At 42.1% G+C, this 24,189-nt stretch overlaps 1 protein-coding gene across 3 annotated transcripts in view; it reads right to left on the bottom strand.

Moving 5' to 3' along the window:
• The window catches only part of cntnap2a (contactin associated protein 2a), a 294,944-nt gene extending 271,957 nt beyond the window's left edge, over nt 1–22,987 (bottom strand). For all 3 annotated transcript variants that reach the window (XM_061758709.1, XM_061758710.1, XM_061758711.1), the window contains exon 1: nt 22,616–22,987. In XM_061758709.1, coding sequence (XP_061614693.1) covers nt 22,616–22,712 — 97 coding nt within the window. In that variant the 5' untranslated portion in view covers nt 22,713–22,987. The remainder of the gene's footprint in view (nt 1–22,615) is intronic.
• Nucleotides 22,988–24,189: the final 1,202 nt, after the last annotated feature.

Raw genomic sequence — 24,189 nt, 5'->3', positions numbered from 1 at the left:
GGCATACTTATTGCCCCTCGACTCCGTGCCTGTACGTTGGGGTTTAGCCCGATGGACGAGATGGTACCCTTCCTCCGGTTACGGGTGGGGGAGGGGTACTGACTGTTGTTTGTGCTTATCCACCAAACAGCAGTTCAGAGCAATTCACCCCAAATACTTCAGAGACCTCCTCAATTCCACTGACACGCCTTCCCATGAGGAAACATAGTCTGGGGACTCTGAGGTGGCTTCTTCTATTTCTTGGATTGAGGTCTCGCACACTGTGCCAATCAAGCTAGGACTGCCACTGCACACAAACACTGCTTTTTTTGTTTTTTTTGTTTTGCTGTTTACTTTTTGCTGTTTAGTTTACTGATAAACTCAACAGTGCACATTCAGGAAGGGGAGAATCGGAAGAAAACAAAAACTGTCAACCATAGAAAATAAACCCAAGTGGAAACAGCTCCAAGTTAAACAAGGGGAAATAATGCCAGTGCCACAACAAAAAAAGGCATAAAAATGTTTCACAATTTTTTTTTTTTCTGTTGCATTTTTCAATGGCCAGGTCAATCGTCATCAACTTGAAGACTGCATCATAAAAGCCTTACATCACAAAATCGAAAAAGTTGCGGCTTATAGTCCAACGTTTTGTATACTGTACTTGAATAAATGACACAAAAATAAAGGATTGTATTTGCCTGTGATCTGCTGTATAATTAAGCATTACCTTTAAATTTTCACTTATATGTATCCTTTGAGAGGGTACGTGTATGTGCTTGTACATTATATGAGACAGGAATGTGGGATATTGTATTTTTAGGTGTTCAATTTTGCTTGCCGACATTGAAAACAAGAGGTGGTTGAAAGAAAATGAACAGAGGAGAGAGATCAAGGAGAAGGAAGAAAAAAGCGACAAGTGCAATGCATTGAGCGCTGCGAAGATGCAGTGGGTGGCACCAGACACGTCACTCTCACAAATAAAGAAAATGTTGAGGAGCGCTTAAAAGAGCTTCTGCTCATAAAATATCAGTCACGTTGCTGATGTGATATACTGTATCATAAAGTAACTGCGGCAGAGGTCTAGATACTGCTCATGATTTACACTGTAGTTTAAAAAAAGAAAATTAAACCAGAGAGCATTGTAGTGAATGTGAATGCAGGGGGGAGTAATTATTAAAGCGATAAAATGATGAGAGGCAGTGACAGGTATTAAAATTATTACAATGTGACCAGGGGCATGAGAAAGATTCATATTAATGCTTAGCCAACTCTACCCAGTGATTGTCGGTGGGATTGTGTGTGGCAAACAGACTCCAACATGATATCTAATCTTTGACATCAATATTTATTGCCTGAAAAAAAAATGTCCTTATCTACAGTATCTCACAAAAGTGAGAACACCCCTCGTATTTTTGTAAATTTTATAATCTTTTAATGGGACATCACTGAAGAAATGACACTTTGCTTATAAAGTAGTCAAGTGTACACCTTGTATAATAGTGTAAATGTACTGTCCCCTCAAAATAACACAACACACAGCCTTGGAAGTCTCAACTGGTAATAACAAACGTGAGTACACCCCGATGTGAAAATTGGGCCCAATTAGTCTCATGTGTGAATGGGGAGTAGGGAGGCAAGTGTATTAATTGTGGTTATCGCACTCACGCTCTCTCATTTGGGTCACTAGAAGTTCGATCGAGCACATCATGGCAAAGAATTAAATGGAACCAAGCTGCAGCATGGTGGCCAAGACCATGTAGCGGTTTAACAGAACACGTTCCACTAGGAACAGGCCTCGTCATGGCCGACCAGAGGAGGTGAGTGCGCATGCTCGGCATCATATCCAGAGGTTGTCTTTGGAAAATAGACATACAAGTGTTGCCTGCATTGCTGCAGAGGTTAAAGGTCAGTGCTCAGACTATATGCCACACACTGCATCAAATTGTTCTGCATGTTGTCCCGAAAGGGAGCCTCTTTAAAGATGATGCACAAGAAAGCCTACAAACAGTTTAGTAAAGAAAAGCAGACTAAGTACATGGATGAGTGGAACCAAGTCCTGTGGTCTGATAAGACCCAGATCAACTTTTTTGGCTCCAATGGTGTCAAGCGTCAATGGCAGCAAACAAGGTTATGAGGACAAGAAAGTCTTTCTAGCCTCCTGTCAAGCATGGTGGTTTGAGTGTCATTGTCTGGGGCTGCAAGAGTGCTGTTGGCTCTGAGGATTTCATCAAGGGAACCATGAATGCCAGCATGCCTTCAGAAACTGGGCCGCAGGGCAGCATTCCAACATAACGACCGCAAGTGCTTCTCCAAGACAACCGCTGCCTTGCTAAAGAAGCTGAGAGGAAAACTGATGGACTCCAGAACAAAACCCTATTGAGCATCTGTGGCGCATCCTCAAACCGAAGGTGGAAGGGGGATTAACACTCTTAAATTACACTAACTACATTGTAGCAAAGTGTCATGTCTTCAGTGTTGTCCCATGAAAAGATATATTAAAATATTAGCAAAAAAATATGAGAAGTGTGCACACTTTTGTGATAGCATTGGCACACTCTGATCAACTACATAATATTCCATTAATTAAAACAGCACATTTCACACTGCCTATAACTTATCCAGTGCTTTTCTTAAACTACCACTTTGGTTTTTAATACACATCCAAAGATTATTACTAGGTCTGGGCATTTGACAATATTTCCTTAAATTGACAATGGGAGCAAGTAATGCTCAATCATTCAACAGCAACGGTCAACAACACATTTATTGTCGAAGATCTTTTAGCTGATTTATGCCAATTTTGATGTGCTGAATCCAAATATTACATTGGTTTTGCTCAATCAGGTCAACTTTTTGAGCCATGGCCATGTGTTTCTTTTACGTTTTTTGTATCCTGTACATGTACAGGTATTATCGCATTAGAGGTTCAAATAAATGGAGGTTTATGCCCTGAAGTTTGTACAATGATAACAAAACATTTAATTTACAGGTGCTTACTTTTACCAATGTCTACTATTCAATTTACAGTAAGCAAAGTTTGTAACATTTGATTAATAAACTGTTAACAACTTGGCATAAAAAAAACTGACCCGAATAAGAGTAATGGATGTCATTTTCAGATTGTCCTAAATCAGTTGAAAAAACATGGACAACTTGCATGTTTCTTTTCTTTGTAACCCAGTGTAGTTACAGTATTTTAATACATTGGGAGAATCTCTGTCTGTCTCTGAATGCTCTGAACTAAATTTTCAGGTAAAATATTATGTATACATATATATTATATCATACTATTCAGGGAACATCTTTGGCCTGGCTGTCCATGAGCCAGCTAATACAGCTCGCTGACTAAACTACAAATACAATGGCTTTGTCCACTGTTCCACTCGCTCCACTGGTCGTTTTTCCAGTTTTTTTTTTTTCAAGAGTACAGATTTAAAGAGAGAGAACAGAGACAGAAATGGGTGAAACGTTTAATTTAAATTGCTTTTTATCTGCTGACCTGCAGGGAGTATAAATACACGCGTGGAGAAAGCTGTTGGTACCGTTCTGTTCAAGAAAATCTGCATAATCCATACTGAAAAGGCACTATGCTTCCGGGAGGATGTCTTTAGTGTCTTTCAATTTGTACATGGTATGAAGAAATCTCAAGTGCCCAGCGTCACAAAGTGTGGTTCCAGTCACAGTCAAATGTAATTTTTTTTAGAAGCAAAGCTATTTTTTGATCAAATAGCGATAGCGCGTTAGCGTTCACAGATGCTACATTTTCCCAGGCACTTCTTTTTCTCGGTGTTCACCACAGGGCAGGGCACATGGACGATGGCACTCCAGTGCAAGCTTGCCCATATTTGGAAGTGGTTGCTTAGGGGCCTACCATGAAGTAGCATGGATGCTCTTTCTGCTGGTTGGTCTATTGGTGTTAGCACTCTGAAATCACTCCGCCAACCCCTCTCCTATTGGATGCGCCAGATGAGATGCAGAGTGAACGAGGTGCACAAAGAGTGGTACACCACTTCAGCTGGGGTGGTGGGGACAATGCTTTGCTCAAGGGCACCTCAACAGTAGCCAGCAAGCAAAATAGCATCTCTCCAACAACTATCCAACCATCCATTTTCTGAACTGCTTATCCTCACTAAGGAAAGCAGCAAAGCAGAGCAAATTTATTTACTTACCGCATTTCATACGCAAGGTAAGTGTTTTACATGATTAAAAGCATTTAAAAACAAAGGGAAAAAAACAGCTTATAAACATTTAAAACAAAGAGAACAAAATAAAAGGACAATTAAAACAGCATACAGTGTAAGAAATATCATTTCAAAGTGGAAATTATCTAAAAAGCATGGGAAAAAATAAGAGTTTTTAACGTGGACTTAAAATCATGCACACTTGGGGCTGACGTCACTTCTGTTGGCGACTTATTCCATTTGTGTGCAGCATAATAGCTAAATGCTGCTTCACCACGTTTGCTTTGAACTCTGTGCTCTGTGCACCCTGAACTGGTTGCCAGCCAATCGCAGGGCACATATAAACAAACAACCATTCGCACTCACATTCACATCTACGGGCAATTTTGCAATTTTGGCAGATGTGCTAACCAGTCGCTCACCGTGCCGCCCAAGTACAATTATCAAATTTGAAAATTTTATTTTTCTGTTAGAGGAGCCACACGACCAAATACGTTAAATGTGGTTTAGCTACTTCTGTGATTTTATTGTAATTTACCTATTTTAATTTACCTGTTGAGGAGGTTCAGTGGAGTTTAGCTACATTTAATGTAGAATATCTTGTTACTTAACTCACCAAATTTACAAGTAGCTTGCTAGACACTGGTCCTGGGTCCTCCAACAGGATATTGAGCCAAAAAAAAAAACAACAATCAACAATATTTCAATGTAAGAGAGCTGAAGCAGTTCACTAATGAGAAGGGGACCAAAATACCTGTTAACAGGTACAGAAGTCTCATCGAGAATTACAGAAATTGTTTAATATCAATGAAATGTGCAACTAAATATTAAGTTATAAGTACCATCATTCTTATCCAGGCTAGTTTAGTTTCTTTGTTTTTTAGAATAATTATGTTGGGATGCAATCCAGAAGCAATGCCTAGTAGGGTTTGAATCTTGACTCCTGTGTGGAGTTTTCAGTACTCTCTGTGCTCAAGCAGGTTTTCCCAGGATAATTCGACTTCCTCCCATGTTCTAAAACTGTGCATGTTAGATTAATTGAATATTCAAAATTTTCCGTAGGTGTGAACTTGGTGAACTGGTTAGTTTTATATTTTATCATTTGATTTTAGGTTGGGTACCGCTGCTTTAAAGTACAGGACATGTTTAAAGCAACGCTTGTAGACAGTAAAATGTCTGTCTCATTGTTGAATAAAATGACGAGACAGACAACCAAAATTCATATAAACAGATTTGAATGAAGCCAGTGAATGAAGTTAGTGATCTGTCTCTTCGATCCCTCGCTCTTGGAAGTAGTTTTCCGTTTCACTGTGTCCATAGCTACAATTTGAAGCGGGATACAGAACACAACTTTGAGTGGGCCAACACGGAACAGGCATTCGCACACAAACAGCGTCCATGCAAAGACAGAGCTTACCGAACGGTACTCAGTACTGAGTACCGTCCCATCTGTAGAAACTAGTGCCAGTATTGTCAGCGTATCGACGACAGAATTTGCAATTAATTGAATTTGCCTCCAAGAAATACCACTGCCAAGTAAACTTGCGCAGCCACCGCCGTTTCTCAGAAAATGAGTTGAATTTGTCGCCTCTGGCACACTAGGTTAATTGAGGAGAAAGTAAATACTGAAAATCCTCTCCGCAATTGTTCACTGTTTAAAAGAGTTTTATGAAACCTATAGATTCACACCCATTTTTTGGAGTTAATGTCAGTTGGCTGAAATGTGGAGCAGACGTTTGCTGGCAACAAAAAATATGCAATAACAGTTTTTAAAAATCAGCCAATTTACTGGTTGCATGCGTAACAGGTGAAAAATATAATTGGACTGTGTCAAATTTCAGGGGCAAAATGTGACCATTTTGTTACAGTATATTCAAAAAACATTTTATATGCTTCCCCTTTAGCAGTTATATCCGGTAGATGTGTTGTATAGTAGATGGTCTTCTTACAATATATCGATTACGGTCTAATCGTTGTATACATCTGTATATCATATATATATATCATAATGTGTGTTACTTTGTGATTCCCACCCCCACATTAGACACACTGGCCTTTCCTTCAACTAGGCAGCTAAGATACTGGAGCTTGCGAGGGTGCTGACTGACAATTTGAATCTATAAAATCTGATTTGACATTTCCCTTCTGCACGTGTGCATGTGTGCCTGCATGCGTGTGCATGTGTGCAAGTCACTGTTTGTCGCAGACAGATTAAAGATCTGACACGGATCTGTGATCAGCCATGCTGTAATCTTCTGCATGTTGGCTGTCATCATTTCATCTCTGATGCCAGCAGACAGGATGGGAATTTATTAAGCAGCAATATTGAAGCAAACTTGGACTCACTATTTGGAAATGTCAAGCATACCACGCATTACACTGCCTAACACAGATTAACCATCACTTTAATTAGGAATTAATTCAATTTCAAATTAATCAACTGTGCTGCTAAAGGATTGACCTGACTGGGTGTAGGCGCAGCTGCCTTCAGTATTTTTTGCGCGGCCCTTCCAGAGGCTATAAATTGATTTTATTGTTAATCAAGTCACACAGCGTGTACAAATTAATTATTTCACCTCTTTCCCCAAAAGGTCGGGATTAACCAGGATTATTGCAGACTGTAGAGGAAAATTAAAGATAGACCAGTCACAGGGAGAGAAAGTGATAGGTGTTTAAGCAATTGGAAGGCAGAAAATTGTGGTACAGTTTATCCATACAGATAACATTTGCCTCAAAACCAATGTACATTGCCAGATTAAGAAATTCAATGAGAAAGACCTGTTGGACCAGGAAAAAAAAAATAAAAAATACAACATAGGAAGTTAAACATTACAGAGTGAGAAAGTGGGGTGGGGTTAAATGAACAAAGGAAAATTGAGCACGAAACTGAGTGAATAAATCCTTAGGTGACATGAAGGAGAGAAATGGGGCAGGAGGCAGAGCAGCATGAAGTTCATACACACGGTAGAGACAAATGGGGACTAAGGGAGGGAGGAGGGGACGGAGAAAGCAGTGAATTAAAACAACATAGAGTAGACTGTTGAGAGGTAGCACGTGGAAAGAAGGTATAAAAGAGGAAGCAGTGACCCATGTCTGACTGAGCTGCATTTCCATGAAACAGAGCTTTATGGACCACACCAAATACATGTCAAGGCTTTTGCCCGTGTCCGCTGAGCAAAAGCAATTTTGAGCCACGTGTGTCAGCACACACACATGCACGCACACACACACACACACACACACACACACACAGTCTCTGCAATATATAGAGACAGACAGAGTGGTGCATTCAAGCTCAAGCATCTCGTTATTTTTATATTCCCTGTGGCACCCACTTATACAGATTCAAAGATGTGCTTAAGCCAAGGTAGGTATATCTGCTGCGTGAGAGATACACAAATAGTCCTCGCTGTATTTCTGCATTACCATTCGCACAAAAATCCTGCTAGTTCTGAAACCAAGGCTGTCTGACACACCGATAATGGCACATTTCATCTACCATTCTTTTAATGGTATGCAGCCACACACAAAACAACACACATCTATGGAGAAAATGTGATATGCTCACATATGTTCTCTCAAGCAAAATAATCAACCAATACAGTCAACACTCATCCTTGGACAAAACTAAAGTGCATACGTCATAGTCTCCCATTTTCACGCAAACCCTCCTGTATCTCGCACACACAGACATAGACTAATGTGGTGAAAGCTCATCCGAGCACTTTTCTTGTATAGACCAGTAAAGACCTCAGCACAAAGAGAAATGTCCATTTAATTAAGGTGGAGTGACAAGGGACGTGCCACACAAAGATGGAAAGACAAGAACAAGCGTACACGCACACGCACACGTTTTGAAGCTATACCCAGAACTGCTGGCCAAGTTTCCGTTACTTGCACTGGAAACTATGTTTCAATACACTTACAATGCAAAGTTGCGCAGTAAGGCTGTAACATGGAGACTCCACTCCATACAGGGAGAGAGGAATTAAAGAGTCTGTTTGAGTGAGAGTTGAACAGATGTTGTGCCGTGGCTTTTAACTTGTAATCCGATTCGCAGTGCTACAATGTGCAGCTCAAAAGGGTTAATGTTATAGAATATAGGTTAAACTCAAAGAGGCAGACGAATACGCTTTTCTTCTCCGTTGACAACTCCTCGCAACGGTGTATATATAATTCAATAAGCACCGCTGTTGAATGCCACCTCTATTTGTCAAACTACAATGAGAACCCAATAATATATGCAGATTTTATATGAGCAATAAATAACTAATAAGATCATTTAAAGTTAAACTTATTTTTATAACGTCCATGCACACAACAAGTAATCACTAAGACTTAAATAAATTATAAAGTATAGCGTACCAGGGTGCTTGAAAAGGCTCAGAGAGGTTTCCACATGCAGCAAAGGTCCAAATTATTCATATCCTGGCTGAATTTGAAGTTAAAGTCTGGCAGGAAATAGCAAAGGAAAGTGGGAAAAGACAGTAAGAAGTTGCTTTAGCAATATTGATGAAAAATATTTATCTTTTCATTGCTTGATTTTAATTGTATAAATGTATAATCATGATCGTATTGGCCAATTTTGATTAAACAAACTTTTGCACCATTCTAAAGGATCCTTGTAACATATGATAAAGGATTCTAATCAAATATTAAGTTAGAACATTGGCTCAGCATGTATTGAGAGAATCAGTATGAATCATTTTGTCTGGGTACATTGTACATTTTGTCAAATTCTAGTGTTGTTCAGGGCAAAATGACACCCATTCAGAAAGCAACAATTTAAGTTTAAGTCAAAATATGACAAGGGCATGAATAATTTGTGTCTTAACTGCATGTTAACACCTTCAAATTAAGTTACATACATTGTACAGTTTGTTTTGTTCTGTTTTTTTAATCAGTTGTGTGGAAGTAGCCCAAAGGCCAAAGCTATTTGCAATATTATTGACTAATGCAAACAAAGACCATGGGGTTGCAGTATGAGCATCACTCTGGCCAAGAGCCATCAAGCGGTTTAGTGAGTCTAAGCGCTAACATGACACTCTAATTGAAACATTGCGAATTGTAACCATGTTTATTTGTCATCAATAACAATTACAATTAACAATAATGCATTGATTGCATTGCTTTGCCAAGCAATTAAATGCCTCACAGAATGGAGTTTCACTTTACTAAGTGAAACTTATTGATAAGCAATGGCATCCCGGTAGAAATGTTCACTGGTCGCAATAGTGATCAGGATTCACTCGCAGGCTTCCTAGATGAAATTGGCAGTGTTCGGGTGTGGGAAGGAGTGGCGAGGGATCATGTTCTTATCGTTATATGAGCGAATCTTGTTTCATCGCTGGACATGAGACAACTCTATTAAATTCTCAGCAAGCATTGGATGCAGTTCAAGTGTATGTAGACGTAATACCCAGCCACAGTGTGACTAGTGTGACTCTGCTGTGAAGCAAGTCCTTTTTCACTTTACACTGATTTAGTTAGGGAAAATGGTGAGGGGGACGATCAATAATGACACAAATAATATTGTCAACATTATGAATTATTGTCCTGTGACTGACTGGTGACCAGGATTTGCACCGCCTCTCACCCAATGTTAGCTGGGATAGGCTCCAGCCCACCTATGACCTTAATGAGACCTTAAAGTGGGTGGATGAATGGATGAATGAATTATACCTATAAAGTACAATCGAGAAAACAGTAAAGTGGGAAGCTGCATGTTGAATCAAATACACATCACCATGGGGGATTTCAGTATTAGATAATAGCGGTAGAGAATGCTCATTTTCCCAGCACTGCGCCTTGAGCCATCTCTCCATGTTCATTTTTTCAAAAGAATTTTTGTCTTTCGTTCTTTCTTTTATGACGTCGCACTTCATACAAGTACTTCATACAACAAACAAGCGCACATTCTACTCGACTAACTGTCAGATCCTGCATATTCAAAACCAATAGACCAACACATACAACTTTGTGCGTGCTTGATGAATGACTCTGACATTAGAATATTCAGTCCTGGGCAGGTTGCATACAGTACCGGATTGTGTCTAAGTAGAAAAAAATGAAAGTCATAGGGTGCACTTGTGTGTTTGTATACTGCACGGCAGACATTGTCTGGTGAATACAACACCTCTCAGTTTGTTAAAATTAATGTGGCCTTGTTCCCACAATGAAATATGGATAGCCTCACAGTAGCATTGAGAGTCATTTCAGTCCAAATACATAAAAGTATAGTCTCACTGTGCTGTTTCTGTTATTATAGATCAAACACACTCGACTGTAGCGCCCTTGGTCAAATCAGCAGCAAACCTTTTAAAAAGCAACATTTTATAAATATTCCTTGAGACGATGTCGGTCTGTTAGCAGGTAGCATAAGAACTTATCTTGAGCTGTGTGGTTCAATTTGAGTATCTGCTCAGTAAATTTGTGTATTTCAGTGATTATATTGTATTGTACTGCACTGAGCGGACAGATTCTGTGGTGGCCTAAGAAAAAAAATCCAAAGAAAAATACACTTAGTTAGTCCAGAAGATACTCGCTGTCTCACAAGATTGGCTGATGTGTGATGATGGTTTGGGCTCCAAATTTTGAGGTATATTTATCCAGAGGTTTTCATCTGAACTCCAAATTGTCCAACTTTCATCCGCTGTATATTCATTGGACAACAATGGTAGGCAATCTTCAGGCAGAACCTCACCACTTCTCAGGGAGAAGAAAACAATCCCTTAATGTGGTCAATTAATGGCACTTAGTCACAGATGTGAGGCAAAATAGCTTTGCGGGAGCAAATGCAAACACTAAGTGAAATGATGCTGCGAGCGGTATTATGTTTTGATGGTCATTGTATTTGGTCTAATTTTGGATGACAATAATCTTCTTCTTTTGCTTTCAGTTTGTCCCTTTAGGGGTCGCCACAGCACGTCATCCTTTTCCATGTAAGCCTATCTCCTGCATTCTCGTCTCGAACACCAACTGCCCTCATGTCTTCTGTCACGACATCCATCAACCTTCTCTTTGGTCTTCTTCTACCTCTCTTGCCTGGCAGCTCCATCCTCATCATCCTTCTACCAATATACTCACTATTTCTGCTCTGGACGTGTCCAAACCATCGAAGTCTGCTCTCTCTAACTTTGTCTCCAAAACATCGAACCTTGGCTGCCCCTCTGATGACCTCATTTCTAATTTTATCCAACCTGGTCACTCCGAGAGAACCTCAACATCTTCATTTCCGCCACCTCCAGGTCTGCTTCCTGTTGTCTCTTCAGTGCCACTGTCTCTAATCCGTACATCATGGCTGGCCTCACCACTGTTCTATAAACTTTGGCCTTCATCCTAGCAGAGCCTCTTCTGTCACAAAACACACCTGACACCTTCCTCCACCCGTTCCAACCTCCTTGGACCCGTTTCTTCACTTCCTGATCACACTCACCATTGCTCTGGACGGATGACCCCAAGTATTTAAAGTCCTCCATTCTTGCTATCTCTTCTCCCTGTAGCCTCACTCTTCCCCCACCACCCCTCTCATTCATGCACATATATTCTGTCTTACTTCGGCTAATCTTCATTCCTCTGCTTTGGAGTGCACGCCTTCATCTTTCTAACTGTTCCTCCACCTGCTCCCTGCTTTCACTGCAGATCACAATGTCTGCAAAATCTCACCGCTGTTCTGCTGCCCTCGTACATGTCCTGTATTATTCTAACATACTTCTCTGCCACTCCAGACTTCTGCATGCAGCACCACAGTTCCTCTCTGGGTACTCTGTCATAGGCTTTCTCTAGATCTACAAAGACACAATGTAGCTCCTTCTGACCTTCTCTGACCTTTTCCATCAACATCCTCAAGGCAAATAATGCATCTGTGGTACTTTTTCTAGGCATGAAACCATACTGTTGCTCGCAAATACTCACTTCTGTCCTGAGTCTAGCCTCCACTACTCTTTCCCATAACTTCATTGTGTGGCTCATCAACTTTATTCCTCTATAGTTCCCACAGCTCTGCACATCATCCTTGTTCTTAAAAATGGGCACCAGCACACTTTTGCTCCATTCCTCAGGCATCTTTTCACGCGCTAGAATTCTATTGAACAAGCTAGTCAAAAACTCCACAGCCACCTCTCCTAGATGCTTCCACACCTCCACAGGAATGTCATCAGGACCGACTGCCTTTCCATTTTTCATCCTCTTTAATGCCTTTCTAAATTCCCCCTTACTAATCATTGCCACTTCCTGGTCCCACCACACTTGCCTCTTCTACTTTCCCTTCTCTCTCATTTTCCTCATTCAGCAACTCCTCGAATTATTCTTTCCATATAGCTAGCACACTGCTGGCACCACTCAACATATTTCCACCTCTATCCTTAATCACCCTAACCTGCTGCACATCCTTCCCATCTCTATCCCTGTCTGGCCAACCTGTATAGATCCTTTTCTCCTTCAATAGTGTCCAACCTGCCATACATGTCATCATATGCCTCTTGTTTGGCCTTTGCCACCTCTACCTTTGCCCTGTATCGCATCTCAATGTATTCCTTTCGCCTCTCCTCGGTCCTCTCAGTGTCCCACTTCTTCTTAGCTAACCTTTTTCCTTGTATGATTTCATGTACTGTGAGGTTCCACCACCAAGTCTCCTTCTCTCCTTTCCTGCCAGAAAATACACCAAGTACTCTCCTGCCTGCCTCTCTGATCACCTCGGCTGCAGTTGTCCAGTCTTCTGGAAGCTCCTCCCATCCACCGAGAGCCTGTCTCACCTCTTCCCGAAAAGCTGCACACCACATGGTTTTCTGCTCTGCCTTTGTCTTCCTAATCTTCATCCCCACCACCAGAGTCATCTTACACACCACCATCCTATGCTGTCTAGCCACACTCTCCCCTACCACAACCTTACAGTTGGTAACCTCCTTCAGATTACATCGATTACAAGATGTAATCCACCAGCGTGCTTCTATTGCCGCTCTTGTAGGTCGCCCTATGTTGCTGCCTCTTCTGGGGAAAAAAAGTGTTCACTACAGCCATTTGCATCCTTTTTACAAAGTCTACCACCATCTGTCCCTCCAAGTTCCTTTCCTGGATGCCATACTTACCCATCACTTCTTCATCACCCCTATTTCCTTCACCAACATGTCCATTATAATCTGCACCAATCACAACTCTCTCTCTGTCTGGGATGCTCAGAACTACTTCATCTAGCTCCTTCCAGAATTTCTCTTTCACCTCTAGGTCACATCCTACCCGTGGGGCATAGCCACGAATCACATTATACATAACACCCTTAATTTCAAGTTTCAGCCTCATCACTCGATCTGATACTCGATCTGATACCTCCAAGACATTCTTAGCCAACTCTTCTTTTAAAATAACCCCGACTCCATTTCTCTTCCCTATCGACACCATGGTAAAATAATTTAAACCCTGCCCCTAAACTTCTAGCCTTACTGCCTTTCCACCTGCTCTCCTGGACACACAATATATCAACCTTTCTCCTAATCATCATGTCAACCAACTCCCGAGATTTTCTTGTCACAGTCCCAACATTCAAAGTCCCCACATTCAGTTCTAGGCTCTGTGCTTTCCACTTCTCTTTCTACAGAATAAGCCGCTTTCCACCTCTTCTTCCTCTTTGACTTCAACCCACAGTAGCTGAATTTCCAATGGTACCCTGCAGGTTGATGGTGCCGGTGGCGGACTTTGTTAACCCGGGCCACGACCGATCCGGTATGGAATTCTTTGGATGAACGCTCATATTTGTTTGGCAATGTTTTAAGCCGGATGCCCTTCTTGACGCAACCCTCTGTATTTATCCGGGCTTGGGACCGGCCTACAGTTTGCACTGGCTTTTGCCCCCTATAGGGCTGCATTTTTGGATGACAATAATGATTGGATCATAATAATTTTGCACCCCCTGAAAGGAGGTACCAATTTAAGACATCATCCTTATATTCTTTCAAAATCAAATTCATACTTATTAATCATAGTCTGTGGTTAAATAAAGCCATTGCATTTCTTTGTGCAATGACAACGGAGTGCTTTTTGCAAAGCAGGAACATATAAGTATTTTTGTCCCTGAAGGACGTTTCAAGTTTTTTGTGGGGTGAAATATTCATATGATGATAGGCGGAGCATGCTAAATTTAAAAGCTGTGAGAGACTGAAAGAGAATGCAGCGTTGTTGTGTCAGTGTGGCTGTGATCCATGCCCATGCACGCACATACACACTAAATTTTGTAAGTGCAAATAAACGCACTATCGGAGAGTTCCTATCACTTCGTTGAAAAGAGGCTAGCAGGGACTGTGTAATCACGGCGTAGGGGGATGAGGGGACCTATTGTGAAGACTAAAGATGAATGAGGTCATCAGGGTTAGATGATAATGCCGCTCAAGGGAGCAAAGTTGGGATTACTATACTTTGGTGGCAGGATATGAATCAGAAGTGATCAGTAGATAAAGGGCAGCAGGAGAAGAGAAGGAAACCGTAAACTGGTTGCAGTTTGTTTAGGAGAAGGTGAAAAAAGCGAGAGCTTTAACAAAAAAATAAATAAATAAATCATAAATGGCATCACAGTTAACAACTTGACCATATAAATCTAATGATAGAGACAAACTCGCACCTAAACCTCATGCAGGTGCTGACACACACACACAGCACCCAATAGCTGCTAAACACCATGTATTGTGCCGATCTAATCTGAACCAAGCCAGTCTGCTACCACCCCTAATCCTCTGCCTGCTAATGGGAGCCATTAGACTGCACGTGCACATACAGACAAAACAAACTGAACTCAGGTGTAAAAGTGTATGCTTTACAAAATGATGCCACACTGACATTGGCTCTCACAGATGACAATGCAATGCCTGTACACATAGCCCTGTCAAATGAAAACAAAAATTGCTTTAAACTAAAATGGGCAACAGGATGCCACTAAATAATCTCATTTAGTTTGACAACGTATAAAATGAATATTACAGAAGAAAAGCCGCCCTGGAGGAACACAGACTGATGTCTTTGTCAAATGGCCTGGCATGCTTAATGGGATGAGAAAAGGCTAATCTGATTCTATATCAGACAGGCGCTAGGGGCATCCCATTTAGCCACCCACGGTGCTGCTAGCATAGCGACTTGAAGGCACATGCTTTACTTCACACAATGGCAACTTTAACAAAATGTTCTTTGCAAAGGGATTGGAATAAATAGAAGCGGAGTTCTTTTCAATGAAAAGATTTAGGATTTACAACAACTGCAACTGGTTAGCTCTCATGAGTAATGTCTTGTGTGTGTGTATATATATATGAATAGATATGCAGTTCAGTCCAGAAGTATTTGGAAAATGACAGAGTTTGATTCTGTCTTTCATATAGCACGAAAATGGATTCAAAAACACTTACGTTGTGATTTAATCAGTGGTGAGCCGTGCATTTGTTATATGGGCCTTAAGTGGGGATTTACCAGATTTAACACCACCACTATCACACTGAAATTATAGAAACATCAATACTATCCACAAACATGATAGATAGATAGATAGATAGATAGATAGATAGATAGATAGATAGATAGATAGATAGATAGATAGATAGATAGATAGATAGATAGATAGATAGATAGATAGATAGATAGATAGATAGATAGATAGATAGATAGATAGATAGATCGATCGATCGATCGATCACCTGGAGATGTTAACAAATGTCCATCCATTGTCTTCCGCTTATCCGATGTCGGGTCGCGGGGGCAGCAGCCTCAGCAGGGAAGCCCAGAATTACCTCTCCCCAGCCACTTCCTCTAGCTCTTCCGAGGGGATCCCGAGGCGTTCCCAGGCAAGCCGAGAGACGTAGTCTCTCCAGCGTGTCCTGGGTCGTCCCTGGGTCTCCTCCCGGTGGGACGTGCCCGGAACACCTCACCAGGGAGGCGTCCGGGAGGCATCCTAAACTGATGCCCAAACCACCTCATCTGGTTCCTCTCAATGCGGAGGAGCAGCGGCTCTACTCTGAGCCCCTCCTGGATGACCGAGCTTCTCACCCTATCTCTAAGGGAGAGCCCGGACACCCAGTGGAGGAAACTCATTTCGGCCGCTTGTATCCGGGATCTTGTTCTTTCAGTCACGACCCACAGCTCGTGACCATAGGTGAGGGTAGGAACGTAGATCGAGAGCTTTGCCGATACAAAGTCCACATCACTGCAGACGCTGCACCGATCTGCCTGTCGATCTCCCGTTCCATTCTTCCCTCACTCGTGAACAAGACCCCAAGATACCAGGTCGGGGATGAGATCGTCGTCCACTGTGCTGCCTGGTTAGCACATAGAGGCTGAAATTTTTATTTTTTTTTTGCCCCCCCACACACCCTCCCAAAAAAGATCATCCAAACATCCACTACTGGAAACAGTGCAGCCAAGAGAAACACTACAAAATGGAGAGAATAGACTGTTGGGAATAATTTATATACTATATCTCTGATATATCTACTGTGTATATCATGGAACAAATTTCGGTTGTAAATGTAGGTCAGTGCTACTGTTATTGTTTGGGCCAGCGGAAAAGCCCTTGCTGACAATGACCACTCACCACTAGAGCTACGAATGAGTTGGTGGAAAGTTGAATTGACTTGCAAATTCGCCAGAAAAATAAATCCCGAATCTTAATTTTCACATTTGAATCAAAACAAATCAAATGTCCGTCACCATTTTTACTTACTGTGCATATACAGTGCCACCGGAAAGTATTCACACCCCTTCATGTTTTCCACATTTTGCTCTTACAGACTAGTTTGAGTATAGTTTAAAAAAAACAAAAAAAAAAAAAAGAATTGAGATAAAATATCCCATAATTACAAAGTAAAAACATATTTCAGACATTTGACCCAATTTATAAAACTATTCAAACATAATTTGTACCTAGGTATTCACACCCTTTGCTATGACACTCAAACTTAAGCTCAGATTCATCTGATTTCCACTGATCATCCTTGAGATGCTTCTACAACTTGAATGGAGTCCAATGGTGGTAAATTCAGTTGATTGAACATATTTTGGAATGGCACACACCTGTCTATATAAGGTGTCAAATTGCCAGTGCAAATCAGAGCAGAAACCAAGCAATGAAGTATCAGGAATTGTCTGCAGACCTCCAAGACCTGTGTAGCGGACATGCTCCCCCGTGCTCCCCACGGTTTGATAAACTGCAGCCTTTGAAGCCACCCTGCTGATAGAACAGACTTGGCTTCCCAGCCTAACTGTGGGCCACTGCTAGGCAATCGGAGCAGCTCTTACGGAGGTACCTGGTATGTTTCCAGCCAAGCGGGATAGCTCTGAAATTGCCAGCGAGCCACAAAAAAAAAAGGCAGGAAGAGAGACGGTCCAGTTCTCCCAAGAAGGCGTGACGCACAACAATTTTTTCTTCTTCCGCCTCTTTCCTTTTTGTTTTATTTTTCTACATATTTTCCTTCTGCAACCAAATGCTTCCTGAGCCACTTCCAGACAGAGACTACCACCCACCAGTTTGAGCCTACGGTCGTGAGTAGACACGGCAACTTTTGCCAGACTACAATATTAGTGCCTAATAAATTCGGGGAAAGTACTACCTTCAGACAAAATCTCAACTTTGACCTCTCTCTCTCTCCCGCCCGCACTGGACCCAGTGAACGCTCACGTTTCCAACTTTAATCCAACACACGATCTTCTATTTCCCTTTTCGTATGCCTATTTTTCTTCTTATTGTCATTATTAGTGTTATTTTCTTTCTTTAGTTAGACCCCTTTGTGTGTTTACCTCTGGATCCCTTGTAGATGTCATTAAATATACTATAAAATTCCACTCGGTTGTATTTTGTGTGTGTTCTGAGTTTAAGTAAGCCTCTGTCATCTAGAACTAAAAATTTCATAAAGTGTAGACACATTCAGATTACAAGACTGATAAAAAGGTTTCTCGTCACTTTCCCTAAATTTTATCCACATAAAAAGTGACGTGGTTCCCCTTTAATAGGTAAAATTAGTTTGATTTTAACAACCTTAAAATTACGGTAAACCGGAAGTAACGCAAGTGTCGCTTCCGGCCTTTTCGCTCAAATTAATTACATTTTTATTTGACTAATATACACTACACCGGATTGTGTCAAGCCACAAATCTGGGGAAGGATACATAAGAATTTCCGCAGCATTGAAGGACCTGAAAAGCACTGTGGTCTCGATTATTCGGAAATGGAAGAAGTTTGGAACCACCAGGGCACTTCCTAGATCTGGCCGTCTGCCCAAGCTGAGTAACCGGGGAAGAAGGGCCTTGGTCAGAGAGGTGAACAAGAACCCTATGGTCACTAAGGCGGAGCTGCAGTGTTCCCTTGCGGCGATAGAAGATCCATCCAGAAGGTCAACCATTACTAACACACTCCACCAATCAGGCCTTTATGGTAGAGTGGCCAGACGGAAGCCACTTCTCAATAAAAGGCACATGGCAGCCCGCTTGGAGTTTGCCAAAAGGTACCTTAAGGATTCTCAGACCTGGAGAAACAAAATTCTCTGGTCTGATGAAACCAAAATAGAACTTTTTGGCCTGAATTGCAAGCGTCATAGCTGGAGAAGAAGAGGCACTGCTCATCACCTGGCTAACACCATCCCTTCTGTGAAGCATGGTGGTGGCTGTTTTTCGGCTGCAGGAACTGGGTGACTAGTCCGCATCGAGGGTAAGATGACAGCTGCCAAGTATGGAGAAATTCTTCAAGAGAACTTGCTCCAGAGTGCTCTGGAACTCAGACAACGGCGTCCATTCACCTTCCAACACGACAATGATCCAAAGCACACAGCCAAGATAGCAAAGGAGTGGCTTCAGGAGAAGCCTGTGAATGTCCTTGAGTGGCCAAGCCAGAACCCAGACTTGAATCCAACATCTCTGGAAAAACCTACAAATGGCTGTCCACTGACGCTGCCCATCCAACCTGATTGATCTTGAGAGGATCTGCAGAGAAGAATGGGAGGAAATGCCGCAAAACAGGTGTGCCACGCTCGTAGAGATGTGCACAAGAAGACTTGAGGCTGTGCTTGCTGCCAAAGGTGCTTCAATAAAATATTAAGCCAAGGGTGTGAATACTTACGTAGCTATTATGTTTAAATATTTACATTTTCAATACATTTGAAACTGTCTGAAAATATGTTTTTACTTTCTCATTATGGGATATGTTAGGTAGATTTTTTTAAAAGAAAATATGTCACCACTTTAAATGTAAAATTAACCCCCATCGCCGATACAGAAGTTAGGCGTCGCCAGTGAGACGTGGGCACCGCTGGTCGAATGAGCATGTGTTTTTGTTTTCTCTAATAAATAAATATTCTACAATAAATGTAATTTAATCAGAATACTGCGCTTATGAGTGAACGCATGTTTGGACGGCCAGCAGTAGGGCCATCAATGGCGAGTCAGCCAGCTGTTGATCAGCGTTGCCCAGCAACCATACTAGTGCCAGACACACGGGCGACTCACATAAAAAGATTTCACAACCGACAATGACATACATCAAATAAAAACAAAACAATTCAAAATCTAACTCATCATCAAGATAACTGCCGTTGTTGTAAGCGGCGCCTTCAGACAAATTCCCAAGCCACCACGCAGCATGTTTGAAGCAAAAATGGCCCTCGCATGTGCATGAAAAATTTGCCTTCGCCAATTAATATGGCATAATATGTCAATGTTCAACCATGAATCGGTGTAATTGACAGGGGCACATTTACGGCTGTTGGGCAGTCGTTGAGCATATACAGTATGGGCCAGGTATCTCACGGGCTGTCACCGGCAGCCATCATCAGGCATCGGTGGATCGCCGCACGGGAGCAGTTACGTAAATAAAAACACACAATATGTTTCACCTTCCCGGTGCGCTAGACTCTTTGGGAGAATACACGCTAGGCCATATTTGAGAAACGCTTCAGGGTTCAGACCGATACCAGAAGAGAATTCATACGAGTACTCACGGATACCGAGTACCAATACCAGTAGTACTTTGATGCATCCATCCATCCATTTTCCGTACCCCTTATCATTAGGTTCGCGGGCGCGCTAGAGGCCATCCCAGCTATCTTCGGGCGAGAGGTGGGGTAAACTCCGAACTGGTCGCCAGCTAATCGCAGGGCACATACAAACAAACAAACATTCTCACTCACATTGACACTTACGGCAATTTAGAGTCTTCAATTAACCTCCCATGCATGTTTTTGAGATGTGGGAGGAAACTGGAGTACCCGGAGAAAAGCCAACGCAGGCACGGGGAGAACAGGCAAACTCCACAAAGGAGCGACCGGATTTAAATCCAGGTCCTCAGAACTGTGAAGAAAACATGCTAACCAGTCGTCCGCCGTGTCGCCACCTTTGATACATACAATTTAAATTGACACAATGACAGATAATTGTTAACGAAGACCTTTATTTATTTCTGCCGCACACGATGATTTGCCGTCGTGTCAAGCCAACACATAGTCGGGCCAATTACTGGTGAGGAGGATTTGCTCAATGTCAGATTTATGTATTTTTTTTGCCTTAAGCATCGGTTGTTGGTATCAGCAGTCTTCACGAATACCTGATACTTTCAAACAAGGCTGGTATCGCCCCGAGACCTGGTACTCAACCATTTCTCATAAAAACTGTCAAACAAATCATGTAAGTGACCGGCTGTGGCGACCCTTAATGGGACAAGCCAAAATTCGCAAAAAAAACAACATATTAACATTCACAAATTACAGCCATTTCTCAACCATATGGACGAAGTGTTCAGATTTGATAGTGATCCTTAAAAAGACGTCACTGTAGGTGATGAAACTGTGTACAGAAACAAAAGTAGCAGTACACGACTCATGACATTGTTTCATAGGTTTTCCACCCACCTATGTGTCTGCGTGTGTTCTTACAACTGCATACAAGCACCTACATGTGTGTTCATCTTATTTTGCTGGAGCGTAACAGATCGCAGCAATTGATACTGTTGAGGCAGCCAATTAAGTGACAGAGGAATGCATCTTAAAGCTGACAGGCACTCAAGGCACAGCATGCGTAGGAGAGAAATCCCAGGCTTACAGTCGAACACACAGTCATTTGCAGGGGCGTACATGCATTGGCATGTAAATGTAAATGCAAATGAACACAAAAATACACGTACACATCAAGAAAGGGGGGTCGGATCACGCATACATCTACATTTGCTGATCTGTATCATCCTGTTGGACATCGTTCTGGCTCCAGTTCCCACTCTGTGGTTAGAACAGCCAACTGAGTAAATTTGTCACCATGTTTGCTATACAGCCTATACATCTGAACACCATGTCTCTTCCCAAGAGAAATTCACTTGGAAAGGACAAACATCCTAACTTCTGGTTAGGACTACAATTCTTATTTTAAGCATCAAGCTGAGGAGACAATTACTCTTCTTGCTCCTGAAACTCTGACATTCCAATAAAGAGCAGTACAAATTTCCATACAAGGGATCAATACCTAAAAAAAGACAACCCTATCACTGTAAGGTCAATGTTATGTCCAGAGTTATAAAGGAGGAAGACCTTGTCATCCTCAGGTGCTTTGCGCATCTGCTCATGCACAGGCACGTCCCAGTGTCTCCAAGAAGCGTTTTTCTGACAAAGTGTGTCAGACGGGAAGATTAATGAAGCGTATCCCGGGACACTCTCATCCAGCACCCCGGGAGTGCTGGCGTACAGTGAAAACATCGCTTACTCTGAAGCCCTCAGATTCATGCCTCAGCCATCATTAGTGACATGGAATTGACACTCAAACTCATTTATTCATTTAGAGCAATACTTTCAAAGTGCAAAATAACAGCATAACAAACTTAAAATCGGGAGATGTAACACTTACAAAATGTATGTAAACGTTAGGATACATTAGCTCCAACTTAGTGAAATACTGTGACTCATGAAGGGAAGTTCAACCTCCAAAATCAAAAGCTTTTATCATAGCCAGATTTAGAACAAACATATAAGTACCTTCATTTAAAAAAAAAAAATAATAACCATGTACAAATATTGCTTTCAACATGTTTACTTAAACAGCTTGCACTGGGAGAGTTGGCGACATATTAATAGAAAGTGTGTTTAAAAAAAAAAAGCTTGTAGCCTATTCTGGACGTGGTCAACAGCAAAAAGTAATTTTTGTGTGTGGGGATGAATGCTACAATTCTTCAGAGAAAAAAAAGTAACAGGCATCCTGGGAAAAGGTCATCTAGCACATGAACAAAACACACCTTGGAAAAGTCTCAATAGGTAAGGCTGTTGACCTGACTCTACAGAGAGAAGTTAACACGTGTTAGTGCTCGTCCTTCCCCTCCAAGCCCCTCACAGACCCCGTGCCACCTCCGTAGGGAAGACCTGCATGCTGTGCCTACCGGGCTCGGCTGTGACGATCCTGCGATATCCTTCACCCCAGCAACGCACACACACACAACATAAAACATGAAACCAGAAACTTACGAGTTGTTGGCAAAGCTCCACGCGCACAGTTGACGTTGCAGAAAATCCACAAAGCCACCAGCAGTAACAATGTCAGTCCTCCTACAGGACGGTGCATCTTTGCGGTCGGCGTGGAAGCAGCTGACAAGAGCGAGAGAGGAAAAAACACTCTGAAGAAAGAACAGAGCCACTCTGCCCCGTCTGTCCGGCTCGCTTGTCAGTTGAAGACTGGAGGAGAGGATTGAGGCTGTACTGACTCTACCTCCCTTTATTTCTCTCTCCGATATATATAATAAAACGATGGTCAAAGGAGAAAGACTAGGACACAGTGGAGTAAGACGACGCCAGCTCCAATGCTTCGAGGAAGCGTGTCAGCGAGCAGCTGATAGTGGCGCTCCGGTGCACTGTCCGCGGTGCTGAACTTATCTCCCTCTCGGTTCCTCCCTCCCTCCCTCCCTTCCTTCCTCTCTCACTCAAATACCTCCGCTTCCAGCCACACAGTGCCCCCCTCCTTCTCAAAGCGGTGGTAGCCCGTTAGAAGAGGACCCCCGCACCCTCAACACTCTTGTACTCTCATCCCTGCTCTGTTGTAATGAATAAAACGGGAGTCGATAGTATTATGGAAATATATGTTACAGATTATAGGACATTTCATTAGGTACACATATACAGTCCAATGTGAAATGAGTTCACCCACGAGCACCCAAACATTGACAAACAAGAATTAAAAAGCCATTGGACAAAAAAAAAAAATGGTACGCCTACATGATTCATTCATCTTCCGTTCCGCTTATCCCCACTCGGGTCGCGGGCGTGCTGGAGCCTATCCCAGCAATCTTCGGGCGAGAGGCGTGGTCCACCCTGAACTGGTCGCCAGCCAATCGCAGGGCACATGTAAACAAACAACCATTCGCGCACACATTCACACCTACGTCTTCAATCAACCTACAATGCATGTTTTTGGGATGTGGGAGGAAACTGAGAACCCGGAGAAAATCCACCAGGCACGGGGAGAACATGCAAACTCCACACAGGCAAGGCCGTGATTTGAACCCCGGTCCTCAGAACTGTGAGGCCGATGTTCTAACCAGTCGTCCACCGTGCCGCCTGCCTACATGATGATCAATAAAATGTTTTGCTCAGACCCAATAAAAAATAAAAACTGCCTCAAGACTCAAAACTGTTCTGATAAATTCATGAGCATTCATGAGTACCAAAAACAAGTAGTGCACTGTTTTATATGTTGCTCCTCTTAGCTGAATAGTAATCAAAATAAACTAGAAATCAATGTTTGCATGTAAGCATAATGTATTCCACCTGGATTTACAATGTAATCAGTTGATACTGAATGAATAGCATCTCTGGAGGTTGCAGCCGAGTAGCGTGCGCCATTTTGCCTTACTTTCTTTATTATAGTATATATCAACACTCAATTCCTCACATTTAACAAACTTCTTTATGGTCAATTTAACCCATAAAAGTCATAAAAACATCAAGTATGGATCATTAGAGACGCCATGGGTCAGTGGGAAGTGCCTGAGATCAATCATGAGAGTTGGGTGCCTTGCTAAAGAGCCATGAATGGGAGGGTCATT

The sequence above is a fragment of the Phyllopteryx taeniolatus genome, chromosome 20, assembly GCF_024500385.1.
Source record: "Phyllopteryx taeniolatus isolate TA_2022b chromosome 20, UOR_Ptae_1.2, whole genome shotgun sequence".
Classification (NCBI taxonomy): Eukaryota; Metazoa; Chordata; class Actinopteri; order Syngnathiformes; family Syngnathidae; genus Phyllopteryx; species Phyllopteryx taeniolatus.
This window is presented reverse-complemented; position numbering and strand designations above follow the sequence as displayed.